The following is a 21,767-nucleotide window of genomic DNA, read 5'->3' as shown; positions in this document are numbered from 1 at the left end:
TTAGAGCCTGGAGGTTTATCTACTTTGAAGCCTGCCAGACCACTTAGAACCTCCTCCCTTTCTATGCTGATTTCTTTAATTATATCACAGTCATTCTGCCTGATTTCCATACCCGTGTTGTCTCTCTCACTTGTGAACACCGACACAAAGTATTCATTTAGAACCCTACCTACGTCTTCCGGCTCTACACACAATTACCACTATGGTCCTTAATGGGCCCTACTTTTTCCCTAGTTTCCTCTTACTGTTAATGTACTTGTAAAATAACTTTGGATTTTCTTTATTTTACCTGCCAATGTTTTTTCATGCCCCATTTTTGCTCTCCTAACTTACTTTTTAAGTTCCCCTCTACACATTCTATACTCCTCTAGGGCTTCCGTTGTTTTGAGCCCTCGGTATCTGCCATAAGCCTCCCTTTTTCTCATTATCCAATCCTGTATATCCCTTGACGTTCTCTGGATTTGTTGGTCCCACCCTTTGTCTTTACTGGAATATGTTGGCCCTGTACTCTCCCTATTTCCTTCTTGAATGAGTCCCACTGCTCTGACGCAGATTTACCTAAAAGTAGCTGCTCCCAGTCCACTCTTGGCCAAATCATATCTGATCTTATTAAAATCGGCCTTCCCCCAATTTAGGACTCTGATTTCTAGCCCATTCTTGTCCTTTTCCATAACAACCTTGAACCTAACGGAGTTATGATCACTATCTGCAAAATTCTCCCCCAGCGATACCTCTACCACTTGCCCGGCTTCATTCCCTAAAATTAAGTCCAGGACCGCCCACTCTCTTGTTGGACCTTCCAAGTACTGGCTTAAAAAGATCTCCTGGATGCATTTTAAGAATTCCGCTCCCTCTAAACCTATCACACTATGACTAACCCAATTGATGTTGGGGGAAGTTGAAATTCCCCACTATTACTACCCTATTATTTTTACTTCTCTGAAATTTGCCTACATATCTGCTCTTCTATTTCCCTGACTTTTTATGGGCCTATTGTACTCTCCCAGCAATGTGATTGCTCCTTTTTTGTTTTTCAGTTCTACCCATATGGCTTCATTTGAGGGGCCTTCTAAGATGTCATCCCTCCTTACTGCTGTAATTGATTCCTTGATCAATATTGCGATACCCTCTCCTCTTTTACCTCCTTCCCTGTCTCGCCTGAAGACCCTATATCCTGGAATATTGAGCTGCCAATCCTGCCCCTTTCTCAACCATGTCCCTGTGACAGCAATGACATCATACGTCCATGTGTTAATTTGTGCCCGCAACTCGTCTGCCTTATTCATCAGATTCCTTGCATTAAAATAAATACCATCCAACCGTGCCAAACTCCCTTGTGCCTTAACTGGCCTATAATTTCTCTGCCTTCCAGACTCACTTGCTCTCTCTTCTAATTTTGGCTGCGCATCTCTCCCCCTGCTGAACCTCCTCTCAGGATCCCATCCCCCTGCCAGGTTTAAACTCTCCCCAACAGCACTAGCAAACCTCCCCGCAAGGATGTTGGTCCCATTCCAGTTCAGGTGCGACCCGTCCGCCTTGTACAGGTCCCACCACCCCCAGAAACGGTCTGAATGTCCCAGAAATCTAAAGCCCTCCCTCCTTCACCATCTCTCTAGCCACACATTCATCTGGACTAACCTCCTATTTCTATACTCACTAGCACATGGCACCAGAAGTAATCCAGAGATTACTACCTTTGAGGTCCTGTTTTTTAATGTTTCCAAGCTCCCTAAATTCTGCTTGCAGGACCTCATTCCTCTTTCTACCTATGTCGCTGGTACCAATATGTACCACAATCTGTCTGTTTGCCCTCCCCCTTTAGAATGCCCTGCAGCCGTTCAGTGACATCCTTGATCCTGGGACCAGGGAGGCAACATACCATCCTGGAGTCACGTCTACTGCCGCAGAAATGCCTGTCTGTTCCCCTTACTATTGAGTCTCCTACCACTATTGCTCTTCTCCATTTTCCTCCCCCCGCCCCGTGCAGCTGAGCCACTCACAATGCCATGAACATGGCTGCATTCCTCAGAGGAAGCATCACTCTCACCGCTTTCCAACACAGAAAAACGGTTCTCGAGTGAAATGCAACCTGGGGATTTCCTGACTACCTGCCTGACACCTTTCTTCTGACTGATGGTCACCCATTCCCTCTCTGTCTGTGCTTTCGTAAGCTGTGGGATGACCACGTCTAAAAACATGCTATCCACGAAACTCAGTCTCGCGGATGCACCTTAGTGCCTCCAGCTGCCGCTCAAGCTCCGAAACACGGAGCTCAAGTAGCTGCAGCTGGTGGCACTTCCTGCACACGTGGTCGGTCAGAGTGCAAGGAGCGCCTAGGACTTCCCACACGTTGCAGGTGGTACATGACACGGGACTGAGCTGCCCTGCCATGCCTCGAGTTGAAAAAAAACCCTTAGTTTAAGTTAAATGCAGTAAAAAAGTTATATTATTTATGTACTTTAAATAAAAATTAGAACTCTTATTTTTCCTTAGCTTAATCTATTTTAAACTGGAGAAAAACACTTACCCACTACTCACCAATCAACTCTCACCTTTGTGCTGACGTCACTTTTTGAAGCTTCCCTGCACTCGCGCTGGTTCTGATCTCTCCGCCGCTCTCTCAAGCTGTCTTGAATTGTCATTCTTGTTATTTTCAACAAGAACTGACTGCAGGACACTCTTCCCAGGCTGCTTCACCGCGATGCTGACTGCAGGACACTCTTCCCAGACTGCTTCACCGAGATGCTGACTGCAGGACATTCTTCCCAGACATCACTGCAGGAGTTCCTCAGGGTAGTGTCCTAGGCCTAACTATCTTCAGCTGCTTCATCAATGACTTTACTTCTATCATGTCAGAAGTGGGGACGTTCGCTGATGATTGCACAATGCTTAGCACCATTTGCGACTTCTCAGATAATGAAGCAGTCCACGTCCAAATGCAGCAAGACCTGGACAGGTCTTGGGCTGAGAAGTGGCATGTAACATTCGCACCACACAAGTGCCAGGCAATGACCATCTCCAACAAGAGAGAATCTAACCATCGCCCCATGACATTCAATGGCATTATCATCACTGAATCCCCAACACTAACATCCTGGAGGTTACCATTGACCAGAAACTGAACTGGACTAGCCATATAAATACTGTGGCTACAAGGGCAAGTCAGAGGCTAGGAATCCTGTGGCGAGTAACTCACCTCCTGACTCTTCAAAGCCTGTCCACCATCTACAAGTTAGGAGTGTGATGGAATATTCTTCGCTTGCCTGGATGAGTGCAGTGCCAACAACACTTAAGAAGCTTGACACCATCCAGGGCAAAAGCAGCCCACTTGATTAGCACCCCTTCTACAAACATTCACTCCCTCCACTACCAACGGACAGTGGCAGCAGTGTGCACCATCTATAAGATGCACTGCGGAAACTCATCAAAGCTCCTTAGGCAGCACCTTCCAAACCCACAACCGCTACCATCTAGAAGGACAAAGGCAGCATAAACATGGGAACACCACCACCTGCAAGTTCCCCTCCAAGCCACTCACCACCCTGACTGGGAAATATATCGCCATTCCTTCACTGTCACGGAGTCAACATCCTGGAACTCTCTCCCTAACAACACTCTGGGTGTACCTACACCACATGGACGGCATCGGTTCAAGTAGGCAGCTCACCACCACATTCTCAAGGGCAATTAGGGATGGGCAATAAATACTGGCCTACCCAGTGACATCCACATCCCATAAATTAATAATTAAAAAGTATTACGTATGATTTTTCAGATGTTTGGGGTGGCAGGGGTGCACTGGGAAGATTCCTAATTAACTTTAAGCCCTTACCCATGGTTTCCTATTCATTATATGGTTAAAAATTGGAAACCTTGAGACAAGAGTCAAAATAGGAGCCTTTTTGGCCTGTGTGACTCAGTGTCAAACTATACTATTCTTTTCCCATGACACTGGAGCCGTTTTGCCATTTGATTAATTCACATCAATACTATCCAAAGCTTTGAAGATTGTTCACATAATACATCATCTGGACTCTCAGGAAGACCTTGGGTCTTGCACAGAGCCTTGATTCTGGTGCCTGGAGGGAGCTCATGTTAAAAGTTCTCTTCTGATTGGGCAATATACCCAAATAGTTGTAGTTGTCAGCGACTGAGAGGGTCAGAGAAAGCTGGTTGTGCTCTTTGTCTGGATCTCTATCTAACAACTTGGCCCTAGAAATTTTGATGCAGCAAAGCAGTTTTGAAACACATTGCCACATCAAGGTGGTTTTGTTGTACATCAGGTTTTAATCTGACACTTGCAAATTTTTTTCTACAGGTTTGTACAGCTGGCTCCTCAATATTACTTCAGTAACCTACCCCACAGTGAGAGCAAGGAACTCCTGCAGGAAATTATTGATCACTTCTCAAAACTGCCAACAGATGGAGAGGAGCAGCATGTATCCAGCAAAGAAAACAAGAAACCAGAAGAAGATATTAGCCACCAGAATGAAGACAGATGTACCATTCAATGATGGGCTAACTTGCACAATTTCAAGACTGGGCAAACATAATTCAAAAGACAATATGGGCCAAAAAGCTTATCATGTTTACACGTTGTGGTGTAAAGTCACAAAGCCTCTCCAGGAATTTGAAAAGACTTTAATTCTGTTTAAAGCTGACTCCTTGGTTTTTCCTCTGCTGGTTAAATTTTAACCTAGATGTATTACTGTCAAAAAGTTTTAATATTCCTTTGTCTAAATAAAATATAGATCAAAATATCGCAATGAATTAATTTTATTTATCCACAAGATTTTATTTTTCATTAAAATACCAAATTAACAGGATAAAACAACTGCACAATATTTACAATTTGAAACTTCATAGCCCAATTTATTTACCCAAAATGAACGATTTCTATTGTTAGAGTTGGTTATATCCTTAGGTATTCTTTGAGTTTGTCCATAATTGTATTTATGCGGTCAGCAGGAATTAGCATAACTGTGCGAAGAGGTTTCATAGGAATGTCATCAAATGACCAGCGTCCCGACAGACAGCTGTCGCTCTCTTCTTGCACCGAGTAGCTGAACGTCACAACAGATTGCTAGAAGGCAGATAATTAGAATTGGAAAGTCAAATTAAAAATAATAAACCATTCAACAAAACGAAATAGTGCATTTAAGTTTAAATAGTAATAGACACATGGCCATTTTTTTCACATATGCAGATCTCTTAAAAAGATGAAACCCAGCCAAGCAATAAAAGCATTTTGATGATAAGTTTGGCAAGAAAGTGAATTAACTTGTCCTAATTGGTCTATCCTACCAATAATACAAGGGTAATAATACAAAACTCGGTTTTTTTGGGGGGTTGGGAGGCATCCTGGGAAGAACTCACCTCATAAAAGAACTCATCTTCTGCATTTGCAAACATTAATTCTTCTTTTTGCTTGCCCTTTTTCTGCGGCTTGTTTTTCTTTCCCATTTCTATACAGGTCTTGCTGATCATAAGGTAATAATGACTCTTGCCACAAGGTTTATTGGTCCTGTGAGCATCCATCAATTCAGCCCTAAACATAATCAAAATAGCATGGAAATCCAGACATTAGCTTTTACCTTGCAAATAAATAACATAATTCCAACATTCTATATAACATTAAATTCTCTCTCACAATCAGTCTTAATATACTAGACAGCAGTATTATTAGCTAATAGGATTTTGGGCTGTTGGAGGTCCAAAGAGACTTTGGGGGAGTGCGTGGGGTGGACAGACGTCCAGGTGCACAGACCATAATGTCATGAGCATACTCATCCTTTGGCATGCTGCCCTGTGTATCTAGAGGACCAGAATGCAAGTGATTAGAACTCATGCTTTAACTATCCAAAGCACTGGCTATACCACACCTGGAGGAGTGCTTCTGGGCACCACACCTTAGGATGGATATACTGGCCTTGGAAGGATTTCAGCATAAATTTAGCAGAATGATACCAGACTCCAAGGTTTTAATTATGAGGAGGGACTATACAAACTAGCACTATATTCCCTGGAATTTAGAAGGTTAAGGTATGATTTGATCATAGTTTTCAAGACATTGCGGGGAACAGATAGGGTTGACAAAAAAACTATTTTCACTTCCCAGGGAGACCAGGGAACATAGTCTAAGAATTAGAGCCAGGCCTTTCAGACATGAATTAGGAAACACATCTACACTCAAAAGGGTTGCAAAAGTTTGGAACTCTTCTGCAAACATGTTAGATCAATTGTTAATTTTAAAATGGAGATTGATAATACTTCTGGTTAACAAAAATCTAAGAGATACAGGATAATGATGGGTACATTGAGTTAGGTCACATATCAGCCAGGATCACAATAAGGGGCTAAATAGCCTGTCCAATCTGAGGGAGCAGCGAGAGAGAAAGGGAAGCATTTTTCATAAATGCAGGTTTGCATAAGAAATATTTATCAGTCGATTGGATCAGGCACTACCCCGGATAATGTTTTGTTTTGAATTTCTGAGCTCAAGGCAATGACTCTTGGTGCTGCAAAATAAAACACCTCTATTTTGTCAACACTGAGGGCACATCATTGGGTGAGGCATAAATAATGCAACAATTTCTTAACCTCAAAACAACACCCTCCACTCCAGCAGTAATGGATTTACTTTATTTCTTGCAACCTTACAAAAGAAAAGACAGGTAAAGGCATGCTGGCCAAACAAATCTGTCCCATACTGTTACTGGGTTATTTCTACATAAGTCCTACCCTCTACATTTCCTCCACACCACACCTTGCTCCACCCCCAAAAGTAATCCTCTGGAGACACAGAAAAACCATAAGCTGGACCTCAAAAATTTCTCTCCAACTCTGACAGGAGAAACATCCACCGAGCTGTATACATGCAGTTACTCTTACTTTTGCTTTTAAATTGACTTGTCCGGCTTGCGCTCCAACTTTAAAAAATCTACATAACTACACCCGTACATTCCTCTGGTCTTCTACTCCAATAAAAATCTAACTATTTAGCGTATGGTTCCTTGAAGAATTCTTGTTCCCCAAAAAGTTCATAGCACACTTGTGACACGAAACCACATCCGTCACATATCTTCCTGTAATCTCTTGCATTGTTTTCACACTTTTCCATGCCCCCTAATTTGATATCAGAGCTCTGTACCGAACTGATGGTAATGGGACTACCCAACAGCTTTTGGTTTTTTAAGATGCAGGTACCCATGGATTTATGCTTCCTTCGTTATATTAAAAAAAAGTCTGCTGCAGCAGTTAGCATGCCTCTTTCCTTTCCCCATTGAGCCAGAATTAATTTACCAGCACACTGGTGATGGAAGGGTAAGGAATGCACCATGAGGTCACAAACTGTGGTACCATACAATTCTGCTGCATGCCCAGTAGTGACCTCCCAAATCTGTTCTCCCGTCTGTACTTTTCAGCCATCCATAACAGTACATCAAATATGCTGAATTAGGAGTTTCCAGCTGCATGCTTTTACCAGGAAAATTAAAACAAAATAGTGCCCCTATTACTCCACTAAGATTGGTAATTTCAGCCTAGACAAGTTGAGAAACTGTTGGTGCATCTGTTTCAGTGTTGCCTGTAAAACTGAGTTGGAAAGCTAGTGGTCAGAGACAATTTGGAGATATGTACTGTTACCTTAGGTGCAAAGTGTGGGGAAGATGGGAGTAGTTAAGGTAAAGATGTACCAAGACACAAAAATATTTGTGCAGCTCCTTTGAAGTTTAAAAATACAAAAATGAAACCTTATCCCTACACATCAACAAACAATACATTGCAGGTCCACATTTGGATTTAGCAGCCTAGGAGTTAAGAGTTTAGTGTAGATTTAGGCTGCCTAGAATATATGCCTTATACTTACCTGCTTACAACTTCTTAAGGAATGCATATTATATACTAACTAGCAAGTACAATTATCACAGCATGTCCTGAACATCAATCTACTTTTCTGACAGTCTACTCCAAACATGAATCAATGCATTGCCTCTGTTAATGAAAAACTCATTTCATTTAAGAGGAACTTTTAAACAGTTCTACTGTACTAATTTATGTCACTAGATTAGAAACATATTTCCACCAACCCCTCATGCTACCCTTGAATTGTTCACAAACAAGAATTTTATGACAACACAATAGCTCAGCATTGGGTGCTTACTGGAGTTGTTTGTGCAAGGGCAGAGAGATCTGTGGTGGCACATTAATGAAGCGCTCACTGATGAGAAAGTTCACTGGCTTGCTGTTGTCATTTAGTATTTTGTCCAGCTGCTCAGCTGCACTCTGGTGATGAGTCTTGCATTGGCTCAGAACCAATTCTTTAATCTGTTCAACAGACTCAGTTCCCTAGAGATCATAGACAGACAGACAGACAGTCAGCTATACCATCATTTACACTATTCCTGTATATTAAAACAATTCACAAACTAAAAAGAAATGTAGTGAAATGGTGCACAATTTTCAGATGCGCTTGCAAACATATCATTCATGTTGCTGAAAACATTACAAGAGCTAAGCAGCCATTATTCAACAGCTTATTGTGTCTGTTACATGGAAGAAACAGCACGATTATTTTTAATACTATTTATTTCCATAATAAATTTCAAGAAACCTTTATATTATTTGTTTCTGCTTTCTATTCATTTAGCTTCACAGTTTTCTGAGGCACAGGGCACAAGGAAAACCTACCCGTTGGTGTGCATACAGTAAATATTAAGTTAGCTTTGGAGAATGTGCATATCAAAATTGTTAGTGGTGAGCCATAATTTGAGTGAACTTGGCCAATTTGATCAGATGTGCTTTTAATAATGATTATGTCTCTTTCTAAATGGTTATAGAACAGCTTCTAATTAAGTGCTGTATATGTCTCCACCTGTTATAGTTATATATTTCAAATTAATGGAGCAATACCTAAATTAGATCATTCCGTTACCATTTAGTGTTTTAAATTAGACAAAAATATATAAAAATGTTTTCTCATTATAGTTATACTTCTTAAGAAAACTGGAGTAATTTTATGACTTTAAGGAAAATTATTGCATCTGTAATTGGGTAATAAAGAATCATCAGTATAAATGAAGTATTCAGAGCACCTATCTTATCACTTCACATCACATTCTCCAGTCCATCCTTAACTCTCTATCTATTTCCCCTTGCTTCCTAGTTTGACAATTTACCTTAAGCCTAACTATCTATTTATTCCTCCACCTAAATCATTTCTTCATAGCAGTGCATTTCTTGACCTTAGGTTGGGCTTCTTGCACGTAATTTCTGAACTGGTTTGTAGTTGTACCTTGGACTGCATAAAACCACCTCCTCCTGACTAGTTAACAGTGCTCAAGTTTTTTTGCTTGCATTGTAGAGAAGTTTTTGATTCATTCATGGGATGTGGACATCGCTGGCTAGGCCAGCATTTATTCCCCATCCCTAATTGCCCTTGAGAAGGTGGTGGTGAGCTGGTTCCTTGAACCTCTGAAGTCCATGTGATGTAGGTACACCCACAGTGCTGTTAGGAAATAATAATTCTAGAAGTTTACCCACAATTAACATGAAGCAAACTGTCTTATACTTTCCCTTTTTGAAAAGGGGCGTAACATTTGTCACTCTCCAGCCTTTTGGTACAATTACTGTTTCCAAAAAATTTTGGAAAATTCAAGAGTAGCTTGCATGCTTCAAAGAATGGGACCAGCACCTCACAAAATAGTTTCATTGCCTTTTTCCAAGGCAAAGCACCAAGAATTCTGATTACAGCAACTTGGCACAAACCCTATATTCCATCAACCTAAAAATTGAGCTTAGCCACAGTCTTCAATAATTGCTAAAGGTTTAGGTCATTAAGATGATTTTCAAAGCAGTCAACCAAGACATGTAATAACTGACTAATATAGAAACCCTAAGCTATTATTTACATGCAAATGCAGTAAGGTTCATAATTCAATACCAAACACAATGCAACTTTCTGGTAAACTCAGTGAATGCATGGTGTACTTACCTTTCTTTCCGTCAGATTTAAAACAGTGATGAACCCAAAGATATCATCTTCATCGCCACTTCCATCTAATATCTCAGCTTGCTTTAAAATATAAAATGATCCAGTTATGCTATATCCACGCTGAGCCGTGCATACAAAGTTTTATTTCAATTTAACACCCAGAAATACATGTCACAAGACATGCATCCAGTTTTTTATTGAACCTCAGTTAATTCCTCGACATTTGATATTTCCTAGAAATCATATAAACCCGAAGCTAGCCCTTTATTCCAGTATGTACTATAAGTAATACAATAAGTTGTTTAAGGTTATCAAATAGCACAATGCATAATAATATCAAGGGGTCAAGATCACAAAAGACAAGAGCAACTCTCATCCTAATTCCAAGATACCGCTAGCTTGTAAGACACTCTAATGTCATTCTTATAAATAAATACAAATGTCAGGTAAAATAAAGGTTTTGTTGGCTGAAATGAAGCAGTTAACAAATTCTGATAAAACATCACACCTAAAACATTAATCCATCTTTCTCCTTCAGATCACCAACTGGTTAAGTACCGATTCTAAATAAAGTATACTTTTACATCAAAAAAATATTTTTAGTTATATATCTCGAAGAGTGAATGTTCTCTGTATAAATTTGGTTTTTATAGAAACAAGTGCAGTCTGCGCTCCGCAGTGTCCCTCAGCAGAAATGTGACCACCGCCTATGCTCTGTAGCATGATCACTATCATAATTCAAATTAAGCTTTGCAGTTTTTCTGAACTAATTAAAATTTTAAATTTATCTGAAAACCGAACTCAAGTTCAACCTATTTCAAAGATCAAAGAAAAGGTGAAGATCAAAAAAAACAATATTTTGTTAAAGGCATTATTCATTTCCTCAGTTCTGCTTTGATATACTATCATATTATTTAAGAACTTATTTTGTAACTAATCTGGTAGCAGCTGCCTTACCCGAATAACACTTCCAACATGATTTTGCTGTATAATGATGTCAGCTAATTCAGTGATGTTTACATTGGCCTTGAGAAATAACTGCAAAAAAGGTAACAGAGTGCAGTATTACAACTGTTGTAATATACGTTAACTTAGCCACACAAAAATGACATCAAAATAATTTCACATTTTCCAAGTTACCCGTTTCAGCAGTCTCTTGATTCCATCATGATCATTGTCAGATATGGTATGTGCTTCAAAATCTACTTGTACCTCCTGTAAAATAGAAATAATTGTGAATATATACTGCCAATAACACAACGGTTTGTGGGCATCATTGGCAAAGTCAGCACTTACTGTACATCATAGATACGATCAAGGTGGTGGTGGCAAGATGCCACCTTGAGCCACTGCAGTTCATGTAGTATAGGTACACAAAGTGCGGTTAGGTAGGGACTTCCAGGATTTTGACCTAGTGACAGTAAAGGAATGGAGATATATTTCCAATGGCATGGCAGGTAGTGGCATTTCCATGAGCCTGTTGCCCTTGTTTTCTAGGTAACAGAGGTTGCAGGTTTGGAAGGAGACTTGGTGAATTACTGCAGTGTATTTTGTACCACATCAAGGTGTGCCAATGGTGAATGGAGCAAACGTATAAATGTGGTGGCTCAGCTGCCAATCAAGCAGTCTGCTTTGGCATGGATCCTGTATGTGGGTGAATTAAGGAAAGCCTCACTGGAGCTTTTTGAGGAGCTAACAGCGGGTTGATAAGAGCAATGCTGTTAATGTGGTGCACATCAACTTCCAAAAGACGTTTGATACAGTGCCACACAATAGACTTGTGAGCAAAGTTATAGCTCTTGGAATAAAAGGGACAATAGCAACATGGATATGGAACTGATAAAAATAAAAAACTGCGGATGCTGGAAATCCAAAACAAAAACAAATACCTGGAAAAACTCAGCAGGTCTGGCAGAACTGTTCTGCTGAAGGGTCATGATGACTCGAAACGTCAACTTTGTTTTTCTCCGCCGATGCTGCCAGACCTGCTGAGTTTTTCCAGGTATTTCTGTTTTTGTTTTGGATATGGAACTGGCTGAGTGACAGGAAACAAAGAGTAGTGGTTAATGTATGTTTTTTGGGTTGAAGGAAGGTTTGTTGTGGACTTGCTCAGGGGTCAGTGTTGGGACACCTGCTCTTAATGATATATATATTAATGACCTAGACCTTGGTGTACAGGGCACAGTTTCAAAGTATGCAAACAATACAAAACTTGCAAGCATTCTGAACAGAGAGGAATAGTGTAAAGCTTCAAAAGGACATAGACAAGTTGGTGAAATGGGCCAACAGGTGGCAAATGAAGTTCAATGCAAAGAAATGTGGAGTGATTAATTTTGGCGGGAAGAACATGGAGAAAACAACATAAAATGAAGGGCATAACCCTAAAAAGGGTGAAAGAGCAGAGGGACCTGGATGTTTATATGCATAAATCATTGAAGATGGCAGGACTGGTCGAGCGGTTAATAAAACATTAATACAGCTTTATTAATAGGGCAGAGAGTGCAACAGCAGGGAGGTTATGCTGAGCATGTAAGTAACTTGTCCCTCCCCCAATCTCCTGGCACCATCCCCAGCCACCTCACGTCTTCCCCTCCCTCACGACCCTGGCCATCCCTCCCCCGACCACCCTGCCATCCCTCATGCCCCCGCCCCTCTCTGCCCCCAACCCCTCATGCCCATGTCACTCTGCCTCCAACCCCCACCCCTCCCCCCCCCTCTCCCCCAGCCCTCACTCTCCCCCCCCCCACCCAGCCCTCACTCTCCCCCCCCCCACCCAGCCCTCACTCTCCCCCCCCCCCACCCAGCCCTCACTCTCCCCCCCCCCACCCAGCCCTCACTCTCCCCCCACCACGACGTGGTTCCGGACTCTCGCGCCCTGGCGTTTCCCTCCAGCGGGCGCTGGCGGTCTAGGGGCCGTTATTTCCTCACTTGCTGAATTTCTTCATCCGAATCTTCGCTGCTTCCCCCTGACTCTTCCTCCGTTTCGCTTTCCTCCGACTCCTCTACTCTCGGATCCAGCTGCTGCCGTTTGGCTGAAGACGCCATTTTCCAGCGTCAGCGGAACCTCACTGCGCAGGATATAAACAGAGCCGGAAATTCCTGCCGTCATCTATCAACCAGCTACGCTGCCCCTGAAAAATCATCTTTGATGCTGTATCATGTAAACAAACTCTTCATTCTTACTACTGATTAATGCTTTAGTTTGACAGGGTGATGAGCGCCTCCATAACCTTTGACCCTAAAGAGCGGCCTGGTGACGTAATCGGTGATCAGGGACCCGCTGTCAGTGAGTGAGGCAGCCTGAAAAATAGAGTCTGAAATATAGAGAGAGTCTGAAATACATAGTGTGTCTGTCTGAAATACATAGAGACATATATATATATACATATGTAGAGAGAGACAATCTGAAACATACAGAGACAGTCTGAAATGGAGTGGCAGTACTCAGTGCGACAGTCTGAATACATAATGACAGTCAAATACACAGTCAGCGATTTAGGTAGTGTGATAGATATATACACAGAGAGTGATAGTACTCAGAGGGACAGTCTGAAATACACAGAAAGCGGCAGTTTGAAATATACAAAGAGGGTATCTAAGACACACACACATACTGAGTGATACTCTGTATTGCTGACTGAGTGACAGAAATGTACAGTGATAATACTCAGAGTGGCAGTCTGAAATACACAAAAAGTTACAGACTAAAATTCAAGGAAGTGACAGTTCTCCAAGTGACAGTCTGACATACACAAAGTGACAGTCAGAAATATAGACAGTGAGTGACAGTGTTTAAAGTGACAGTTTGAAATACACAGTGACTGACAATCGGAAATACACAGTGACAGATATACACAATGACTGACAGTCAGAAACATGCACAGGGAGGGACAGTCAAAACATAGAGGATGACTGAAAGACGGTCAGAAGCATACACAGTGAGTGACATTATTCAGAGGGGCAATCAGAATTGCACGTAGTGGGCAGAATTTAGTTCCACACTTGGGAACTGGGTAGGATGTAGGTCGGGACTGCTGAATCGGATGGGCACGCTGGGTGTGGAGTGCCCATCACCTTCCCGGCACCCTCCATTTAAGTCAGGGATGGGAAGGTCGAGGATGGCCTGCACAGCCAGAGGCCAATTGAGGTTCTGGCCAATTAAGGGCCACGTAAGCGCCTCATCCTGCTGCCACCGGGCTTCCCCAGAGCTGGTGGGACTGAGGAACTGCTAGCCCTCTGATTGGCTGGCAGCTCTTGGAGGCGGGATCTCTGCTCTTAAAGCGATGAAAGCCCTGACGGTAGGCCTTTAATTGCCTCGTTGACAATGAATCACAACAGGGCTTCCGAGAATGGCCGCGGTGGGGTTGCCCCTGGCTTTCCAGCTGATGGACAAGGGCACTGCTGCGGCTGTTTAATTGAGCCCAGTGATTAATGGTCAGAAACAGAGAACAAGTGTCAGTTAGAAATAGCCCTAGCCCTGCAGCCGTTGAAAAACCACACCGCCTTACAGCTGGTCTAGTAGGTAGAGACCTGCCCTTGAGTCCCCCTAAAAGCGCTGTAGTGCCGCCTATGAAGCCTGGCACTGATGACCGCGAGTGCTGCCCGAAGCAAGGTAGGCAAACAAACTTCGAAGCCCTGAGCAAAGTGCAGCTTGCCACAGTACAGCATGTGGAACACGTCGGCGTGCAATCACGCCCACCTACCCAGATGATCCAGCATGGAGGGGATGATTCTGGCGAGCGGGGCTTATAATATGATGCTAAAATATTGAAATTAGGCTCCCGACGTGCGCCCGCCATTGACGAGTGGAGCGGATGATCGCAAACTGGTTTCACGACAGCATGAAACCTATTTTTGGCTACCTCGCTATATTGTCCCCCCGTCCCGTCCGCCATGACGCTCGACGCCAACAGGACTGGAAAATTCCGGCCTTAATTAGCACAAATTTTGCCCTTTGAGTGATTAAAGGAATACATCTTTGTTCTATTGATAACGATACTGTAAAATGTTGGTTATCTAATCTAAGTATGAAATGCTCTATTGTAGTATTAGGATTTGAATATACACATAATTATTTTACAATTATTTCTTCAAACATTTGCTATTTTTTAGTATTGATAGACAGCCACTTCATTGAGTGTCTGAAGCAACATTTACTAGAAAGATAGACTGAGGCAGACACTAACAGCCCTGTGGGTCTCAACAATAAAAGCTTATCTTAAAAAACATTTGTTGAAATGGGTGGTTTACTGATTGCAAGGTAAATCTTCTTGGTTTGAATTGGAATGAGACCCTTAGATATTGTTATCCATTCCTTAAAACAGGGCGTTGCTATGAAAGAAGGTATTAACGGCTGACTATTTGACATACTGTTATCTTGTTATAACAAAATATGGGTCTGTACGTTTCAGTTTATAGTCTTGTGCTCCAAGGAATTTAGTTATTTGTAATCCCATTCTGTTGATGTTAGCAATACCGATGAAGCATGAGAAATGAAAGTCCTTTTGCTTAAAGACCCCAAAGAAGGAGTACTGGGACCTGATCCATATGTTCAGGTATGTGGCTTGAAAAATATTCATTTTTATTTTTTAATATCACTATATCCCTATAGCCCTGAAACTGCTATTAAGAAAACATTGTTTATTCCGTATAACATTGATTTTTGTTAATATAATCTTGTTGCAAAATATCTTGATTGGTCACTATGTATTTAATGTAATATTGGAGTGGGGATTTTGGTGTAAGATCTTACTTGAATAAGCTATAGCTCTAACCTGTGTTATGCTGTTTTATATGAAAATAAATTAGAATTTGTGTGGTATAACCTAATTTGGATTGTTTTTGTTATCAGGAATTTGCTTCACTTGGCCTTCAAGCAACTTTAATTCCTGTTTTATCATTCGAATTTATTTCACTTCAGGACTTATCAAAGAAGGTAAAGAGGACAACATAAAATTGAATGTTTAAAAATTATTGGCTATGTGTTAGTTGTTAGATACTAAGATGAAAGTGTATGTCCACTAAGGCATTCAAATTATAGCATGGTAAATACTAAAGTTGATGCATTGTGGCCTGCAGAATTTTGTGCTGGAGTTTGTAAATTTGAAAAGAAACAAAAGGATTATATTTTAATTGGCACTGCAAATAGATGCAATATGCAAAAGAGCAGAAAAACTGGGCAATCAATTTAATTAAATAAACATGAACTTATTTAGAGAAAACAATGAGAAACTCAAATATTTATAGCTGAAGTTGTTTCGATCCATATTTTTGCATCACTTTTTCCAAAAGGGTAAAGTTGCATAATTTTTTATTTTTGAATACTACATTTTATTATAAACATGAGACCAAATAGAAGCAGGAGTTAACCCTGGAGTAATTGAAAATTTAAAATGATATATAATATGTTACCTATTTTATTCCATTTAAATTTATAACAGCTGTGGTATTGCTGAAGTGAATTGGGGCATAACTGATGAACCTTTGTTGATTTATCGTTCTTTAGACCTTACTATTTTGGAGAAAAATTCTATTTATTCAAATAAAATGTCCACAAGGTGAATGCTAATAGTTTGCTGTATCGCAATTTGCGAGTTAAAATTACAATCTAAATATAGTTTAAAAGATTTTTACTTACACATAGACACATAATTCAGATCGTTTTACCAGTATTTAATTTCACAGCAGCAATTTTACACAGGGCTGCATCTTACCTATGTTGGGTGGGCTGGGCGGGGGAAGGTGCAGAGCCGATTGTCGCCCCTGATCGGCTGCGCTCCGCCATTTTATGTGGGTGGGCCAATTAAGGCCCGCCTGGCGTAACCCGCGTTCCAGAACACTCAGTGCTACCTGTGCGGGCAGGGGGAGGAGATAGAGTCGGGGCCTGCGCTCTTTCGCGCAGCATTCTTCCTGAGGCATGGAGCTGCCTCAGAGAGATTAAGTTGATAGTAAAACTTTTTAATAAAGGAGGAAAAAAATTATTTAAACATGTCCCATAAGCTGGGACATGTTTGTGAATTGTGCAAAATTTGATTAATTATTTTATAAAAGCTTCAGGAAACCTTATCCCGCCCATGGATGAGGTTTCCTGAAAAAAGTGAAGGCCGCTTGAGCTCTTCGCCTGCCCGCCAACCTTAAGGTTGGACGGGCAGCGTTGCTAACAACTTTAATTGGTTTTTTAATGGCCTTAATAGGCCATTGACAGTTTGTTGGGCACGCAGCTGCCTCCAGCGTGCGCTCGCTGAACGAAATATCTAAATGACACGCGATGATGTTGGGATGCATGCCCAACGTCATCGCGCGTCATTTTGCACGTCAGCGTTTCGGGCCTGCCCCCGCACGCCGATGGCAGTATTCTGACCGCCGTGATTAAACAGTGGGTAGATAAGGGCTGCACACATAATAGATTACGATTTTTGTAATAGCTTTGATAGAATATAGCTGTTACTCTACACCAGTGAGTTTTATTTTATTTGGAAGGACAGAAGAATTTGCAGCACAGAGGAAGGCCATTTGGCTCAACTTGTTTGTGATGACCAATAAAAGCTGTCCAGTCTAACCCATCTTCCATCTTTTGGTTTGTAGCCCTGTAGATTACAGCACCTCAAATACATACCCAAGTGTTTTGTAAATGTGATGAGGGTTTCTGTCTCTTCCACTCTCTCAGACAGTATGTTCCAGACCCCACCACCCCTTGGTTGAAAAAAATCCCCTCTAATCCTTCTACCAATTATTTTAAACCTATGCCCTCTGGCTATTGGCCTCTCTGCCAGCAGAAATAAGTCCTTCCTATTCACTTTATCTAGGCTGTTCATAATTTTATGTACCTCAATTAAATCTCTCTTCAATCTCATGGGCTGAATTTCCCCCCGTCGGGGGGGAAGTTGATGGGTGGGCGCGCTTCCGATCGGCGCCCCCGATCAGAGACGCGTCATTTAACGTGGGCGGGCCAATTAAGGCCCGCCAAGCGTAACGTCCACAGGGAAGCACTATGCACTCCCTGTGCGGGTGGGGAGGGGATTCCTAAAATCAAGAGCGCACTCATCTCCCTGAGGCTAAGTGCAGCCTCAGGGAGATCGGCTCTAAATGTGAAAAAGCTCAAAATAGAAGAATAAAATTTCCCTAACATATCCCCTCATGTGACAATATCACATGAGTTGGGACATGTTCATAATTTCCAGAAAAACTTTATTAAAATTTTTAAAACCCTACATGAAACCTCATCCAGCCCGTGGATGAGGTTTCATGTTTTTTCTAGTTCGCACCGGGGCTCCTGACCTGCCCGCCAACCTTAAGGTTGGATGGGCAGGTCCACTAATTACTTTAATTGCTCTGTCAATGGCCTCAATTGCTATTGACAGGTCGTTGGGCGCGCAGCTGATTTTGCTGCGCCCCCGCCTTCCTGTAAACTTAAATGGGGTGGGATGACATTGGGAGTTCTGCCCGACATCACCACATGTCATTTTACGCATCGGCGAGCGGACCCCGCCCCCACTCACCAACAGTAAAATCCAGCCCCATGTGTTCCAAAGGAAACAACCCCAGGGTATCCAGTCTCTCCTCATAGCTAAAATTCCTGGCAACATCCTTGTAAATCTACTCTGTATCCTCTCTAATATGATCATATCCTTTCTCTAATACAATGTCCAGAACTGTACGTAGTTTTCCAGCTATGGTCTAACTAGTGTTTTATACAGTTTAAGTATAACCTCCCTGCTCTTATATCACATATCCCGTATGCCTTCTACAAAGTGTGCTCAACTATCCTGTGAGGCAATGTGCAATAAATCTGAACATTTACATTTTGAAATCTTGACAGTTGAGTGTTATACAGAAGTGTACTTGACTCTTGTGAACATTGAGTTATATTTGCATTCTGCAACATACAAATAGCCTGGTTGTCTCAATGCATTTCATTGTGCAAAAGAAATACATTTTTTTGAGGACTATATAATTTAAAATGTGACAAAATGAAACAGTTTTTCATGGAATATAGTAATTTATATTTGTTGTCATTATTTTTGATAATGTTCAGTGCTGTGCATTTTACAGCAGTGTTGTACAATACTTTATCCTCTGGTCACACGTAGTTAATTAGGAATCCAGAAGGGGCTAATTGCATTTCTGAATGAGTAATAGGTGCTATCATTGGGTATGTGAGCTCAATAATCATTCACACGATATATGGGCCTTAATTTTTCAGGCGGCGGGTGGGCTCAGCGGGAGCGGGCGGGGGCAGTCGCAGAGCCGATCGTTGCCCGCGCCACCATTTTACCTGGGTGGGCCAATTAAGCCGACTCCGGTGCACACCTGCCAAACAAAATATCGTGGGACTGCACAATTACATCAGGACGCACGTCCGACGTGATCACGCGTCACTTTATGCATCGGCGTGTTGGGCCCGTCCCAGTACGCTGAGTGAAAAATCCTGTCCATGGTTGCATACTTTTACCTTTTTGTTCATGTATTGATAAATAATAGGACAAAAAGCAGAATGTTCTTTGCTCGTCGTGAGTGCTGTACATCCTTGGTTACTGAATGCTAATAGACTTTTATTAAACAAATGTACACATGACACACATTTACCTATGTTGTGCAAGTGAATGTAGGGTACTTTCTCATAAAGTTAGTACATGTGACTGACATGATGTCACCTGTTATACAGAATTTTTGCACGTGAGTGCAAAGACAGATATTAACTTTATAAATCATATAAGATACAAGTGAGATTCAGTGCTGAAAATCCTGATGAAACATAATAAAATTTGAGATTTTTATAACAATAATAGTCTGAATAGCTTGAATAATAATTGGTTCATATAATGGTGAAATTCACAGTAGAATTATAGTGCCATCACATTGTAGCCAATTGAGTTATATTTCCTGTGTTCTGTATGTATAAATTTATTGTAGGTCTGTTGATTTTTGCAATAAAAATATTTTTAACATACAGCCTGTGAAAATATTATTACTGTGAAAATAACTAGTTTTGTGGAAAGTACTGTAAAGCAGAGATTGGTTTGTGATTGCAAATTTAACGTATGAAGAGGCAAGCACTTCCATGTTTATCATAAGCGATTAATTCTACAGTAACACAATTTTATCCTAATCTGCATGTAGCTTTCACACCCTGAAGCTTACAGAGGTCTGATATTTACCAGTCCCAGAGCTGTTGATGCTGTGACATTATGTTTGGGTGAAAAGGCTATCAGTGAAGGTAAGTGAGTCACAATTTGTACTAGTAATTTCTAATATCTTTAAGTTTTTTTGAGATATTACCTTTCACAAATCAAATGAGATATTACAAATGTAAATCATATTCAAATTACATGTTCTTTTCAGTACAACATACTTTCTTGGGTGTGCTTTACCTTATTTTGTTAGTTAGTAATGGACTTCCTGTGAATACATAACTCATCATTCCACTCAGCCAACCTATGTAGAACAACAGAAAGCATCTTAAAGGCAGGCAAACTCTACTCCTGAAATAGTTTATGGTGTTAAACCCCCAGAAGCTTTAGGTGTTTCACTTTTAAGTTAACAAAATATCCATTCTACAGTTTTACTCCCTATTTATCAGCTGGGAACACCTTCACTGCATGGATTGCAGTAGTCCAAGAAAAAGACCTCCTCACCACCTTTTCAAGGGCAACAAGGAATATGCAATAAATGCTGAACTTGCCAGCAATGGTCAAATCCTAAACATGAATAGAATCATAGGTGTTACAGCATAGAAGGAGACCATTCAGCACATAGTGCCTATGTCGACTCTTTGAAAGAGGTAACTGATTAGTTCCATGCAGTAGTCTTTGCCATTATCCATGTAATTTTTTTTTCTTCAAATATATATCCAGGTCTCTTTAAAGTTACTATTGAATCTGTTTTCACCACCTTTTCAGGCAGTGCATTCTATATCATGACAGCTTGCTGCATAATAAAAAAAAATCCTCATGTGGCTCTGGTTCTTTTCCCACCACCTTAAGTCTGCGTCCTCTGGTTACTGCCCCTTTTGCCACTGGAAACAGTTTCTCCTTATTTATTCTATCAAAACCGTTCATAATTTTTAAAACTATTATGAAAGCTCCCCTTAATCTTCGCTGCTCTAAGGAGAACAATCCCAGCTTCTCCAATCTCCAGATAATTGAACTCCCTCATCCCTGGTGCCATGCTAGTAAATCTTTTGGTTACACTCTCAAATGCCTTAATTTTAAAAAAAACTTTGTACAGATGATAGTTACTAGTATTACATAAGCTTGACTTAATTTTGTTGAATCAATAATGAAGGATTGATCAAGAATTTGTGGAAGATTCAAGGGCTATTTGATTTTCAAAACTGTTTTCACTGAATTAATGAAAATACAATATCAAGTAGGAAGAGAAGAAAAATCACCAATCCTGGAAATTGAAGTAGAAACAGAAAATATCGGAAATTTGAATTTGTAAGGGAATAAAAGGTTGACATTTCATGGGTGATCCTTCGTCAGTCCTAGTTTAGTCTATTTCATGCTTTGTACCATTTTGTTTGATGGATTATTTTATTTGCTTTTGAATGTATCAATCTTATACCTGAAGACGATACCAAATGGAGCCAGCATGGCCGTTTTTCTTTTTTTTTAAACAGTAGATTTTATTTAGGTTAGTCATCATACATGGTACAGAAAAAAACCCTGCATAGTAGTGGGAAATGGCCAGCAAAAGAGGAAGTAACTGTCATTTTTTTGGTACTGAATGTTTGCGAGTGAAACCTGTGTCCTTGTTTAGCAGTTAATGCATTTGA

At 41.0% G+C, this 21,767-nt stretch overlaps 3 protein-coding genes across 7 annotated transcripts in view; 2 read left to right on the top strand and 1 right to left on the bottom strand.

Moving 5' to 3' along the window:
• The window catches only part of dhx32b (DEAH (Asp-Glu-Ala-His) box polypeptide 32b), a 37,131-nt gene extending 32,461 nt beyond the window's left edge, over positions 1-4,670 (top strand). For both annotated transcript variants that reach the window (XM_078564858.1, XM_078564859.1), the window contains exon 11: positions 4,319-4,670. In XM_078564858.1, the coding sequence (XP_078420984.1) occupies positions 4,319-4,514 (196 nt within the window). In that variant the 3' untranslated portion in view covers positions 4,515-4,670. The remainder of the gene's footprint in view (positions 1-4,318) is intronic.
• A 174-nt stretch (positions 4,671-4,844) lies between these two features.
• On the bottom strand, positions 4,845-13,058 carry bccip (BRCA2 and CDKN1A interacting protein). Its single transcript, XM_078564860.1, has 7 exons — positions 12,920-13,058; positions 11,132-11,206; positions 10,949-11,029; positions 9,992-10,072; positions 8,162-8,346; positions 5,377-5,548; positions 4,845-5,083 (listed from the first exon to the last, which is right to left on the bottom strand). Exons 1-7 carry the CDS (start codon positions 13,034-13,036, stop codon positions 4,913-4,915), a joined length of 882 nt encoding a protein of 293 aa, XP_078420986.1. The 5' UTR covers positions 13,037-13,058; the 3' UTR covers positions 4,845-4,912.
• Positions 13,012-21,767, top strand: part of uros (uroporphyrinogen III synthase) — a 28,425-nt gene continuing 19,669 nt past the window's right edge. The window contains exons 1-4 of one of the 4 annotated variants that reach the window (XM_078564863.1): positions 13,012-13,151; positions 15,462-15,546; positions 15,843-15,926; positions 20,111-20,207. In XM_078564863.1, the coding sequence (XP_078420989.1) occupies positions 15,484-15,546; positions 15,843-15,926; positions 20,111-20,207 (244 nt within the window). In that variant the 5' untranslated portion in view covers positions 13,012-13,151; positions 15,462-15,483. Of the gene's footprint in view, positions 13,152-13,211; positions 13,278-15,345; positions 15,547-15,842; positions 15,927-20,110; positions 20,208-21,767 lie in introns of those variants that run through there. The other 3 variants (XM_078564864.1, XM_078564865.1, XM_078564862.1) reach the window with 3 other exon arrangements.

The sequence above is a fragment of the Cetorhinus maximus genome, chromosome 20 (assembly GCF_964194155.1).
Source record: "Cetorhinus maximus chromosome 20, sCetMax3.hap1.1, whole genome shotgun sequence".
In the NCBI taxonomy this organism is placed as follows: domain Eukaryota; kingdom Metazoa; phylum Chordata; class Chondrichthyes; order Lamniformes; family Cetorhinidae; genus Cetorhinus; species Cetorhinus maximus.
The sequence above is the reverse complement of the archived record's forward strand: the minus strand, read 5'-3'. Positions and strand labels throughout refer to the sequence as shown.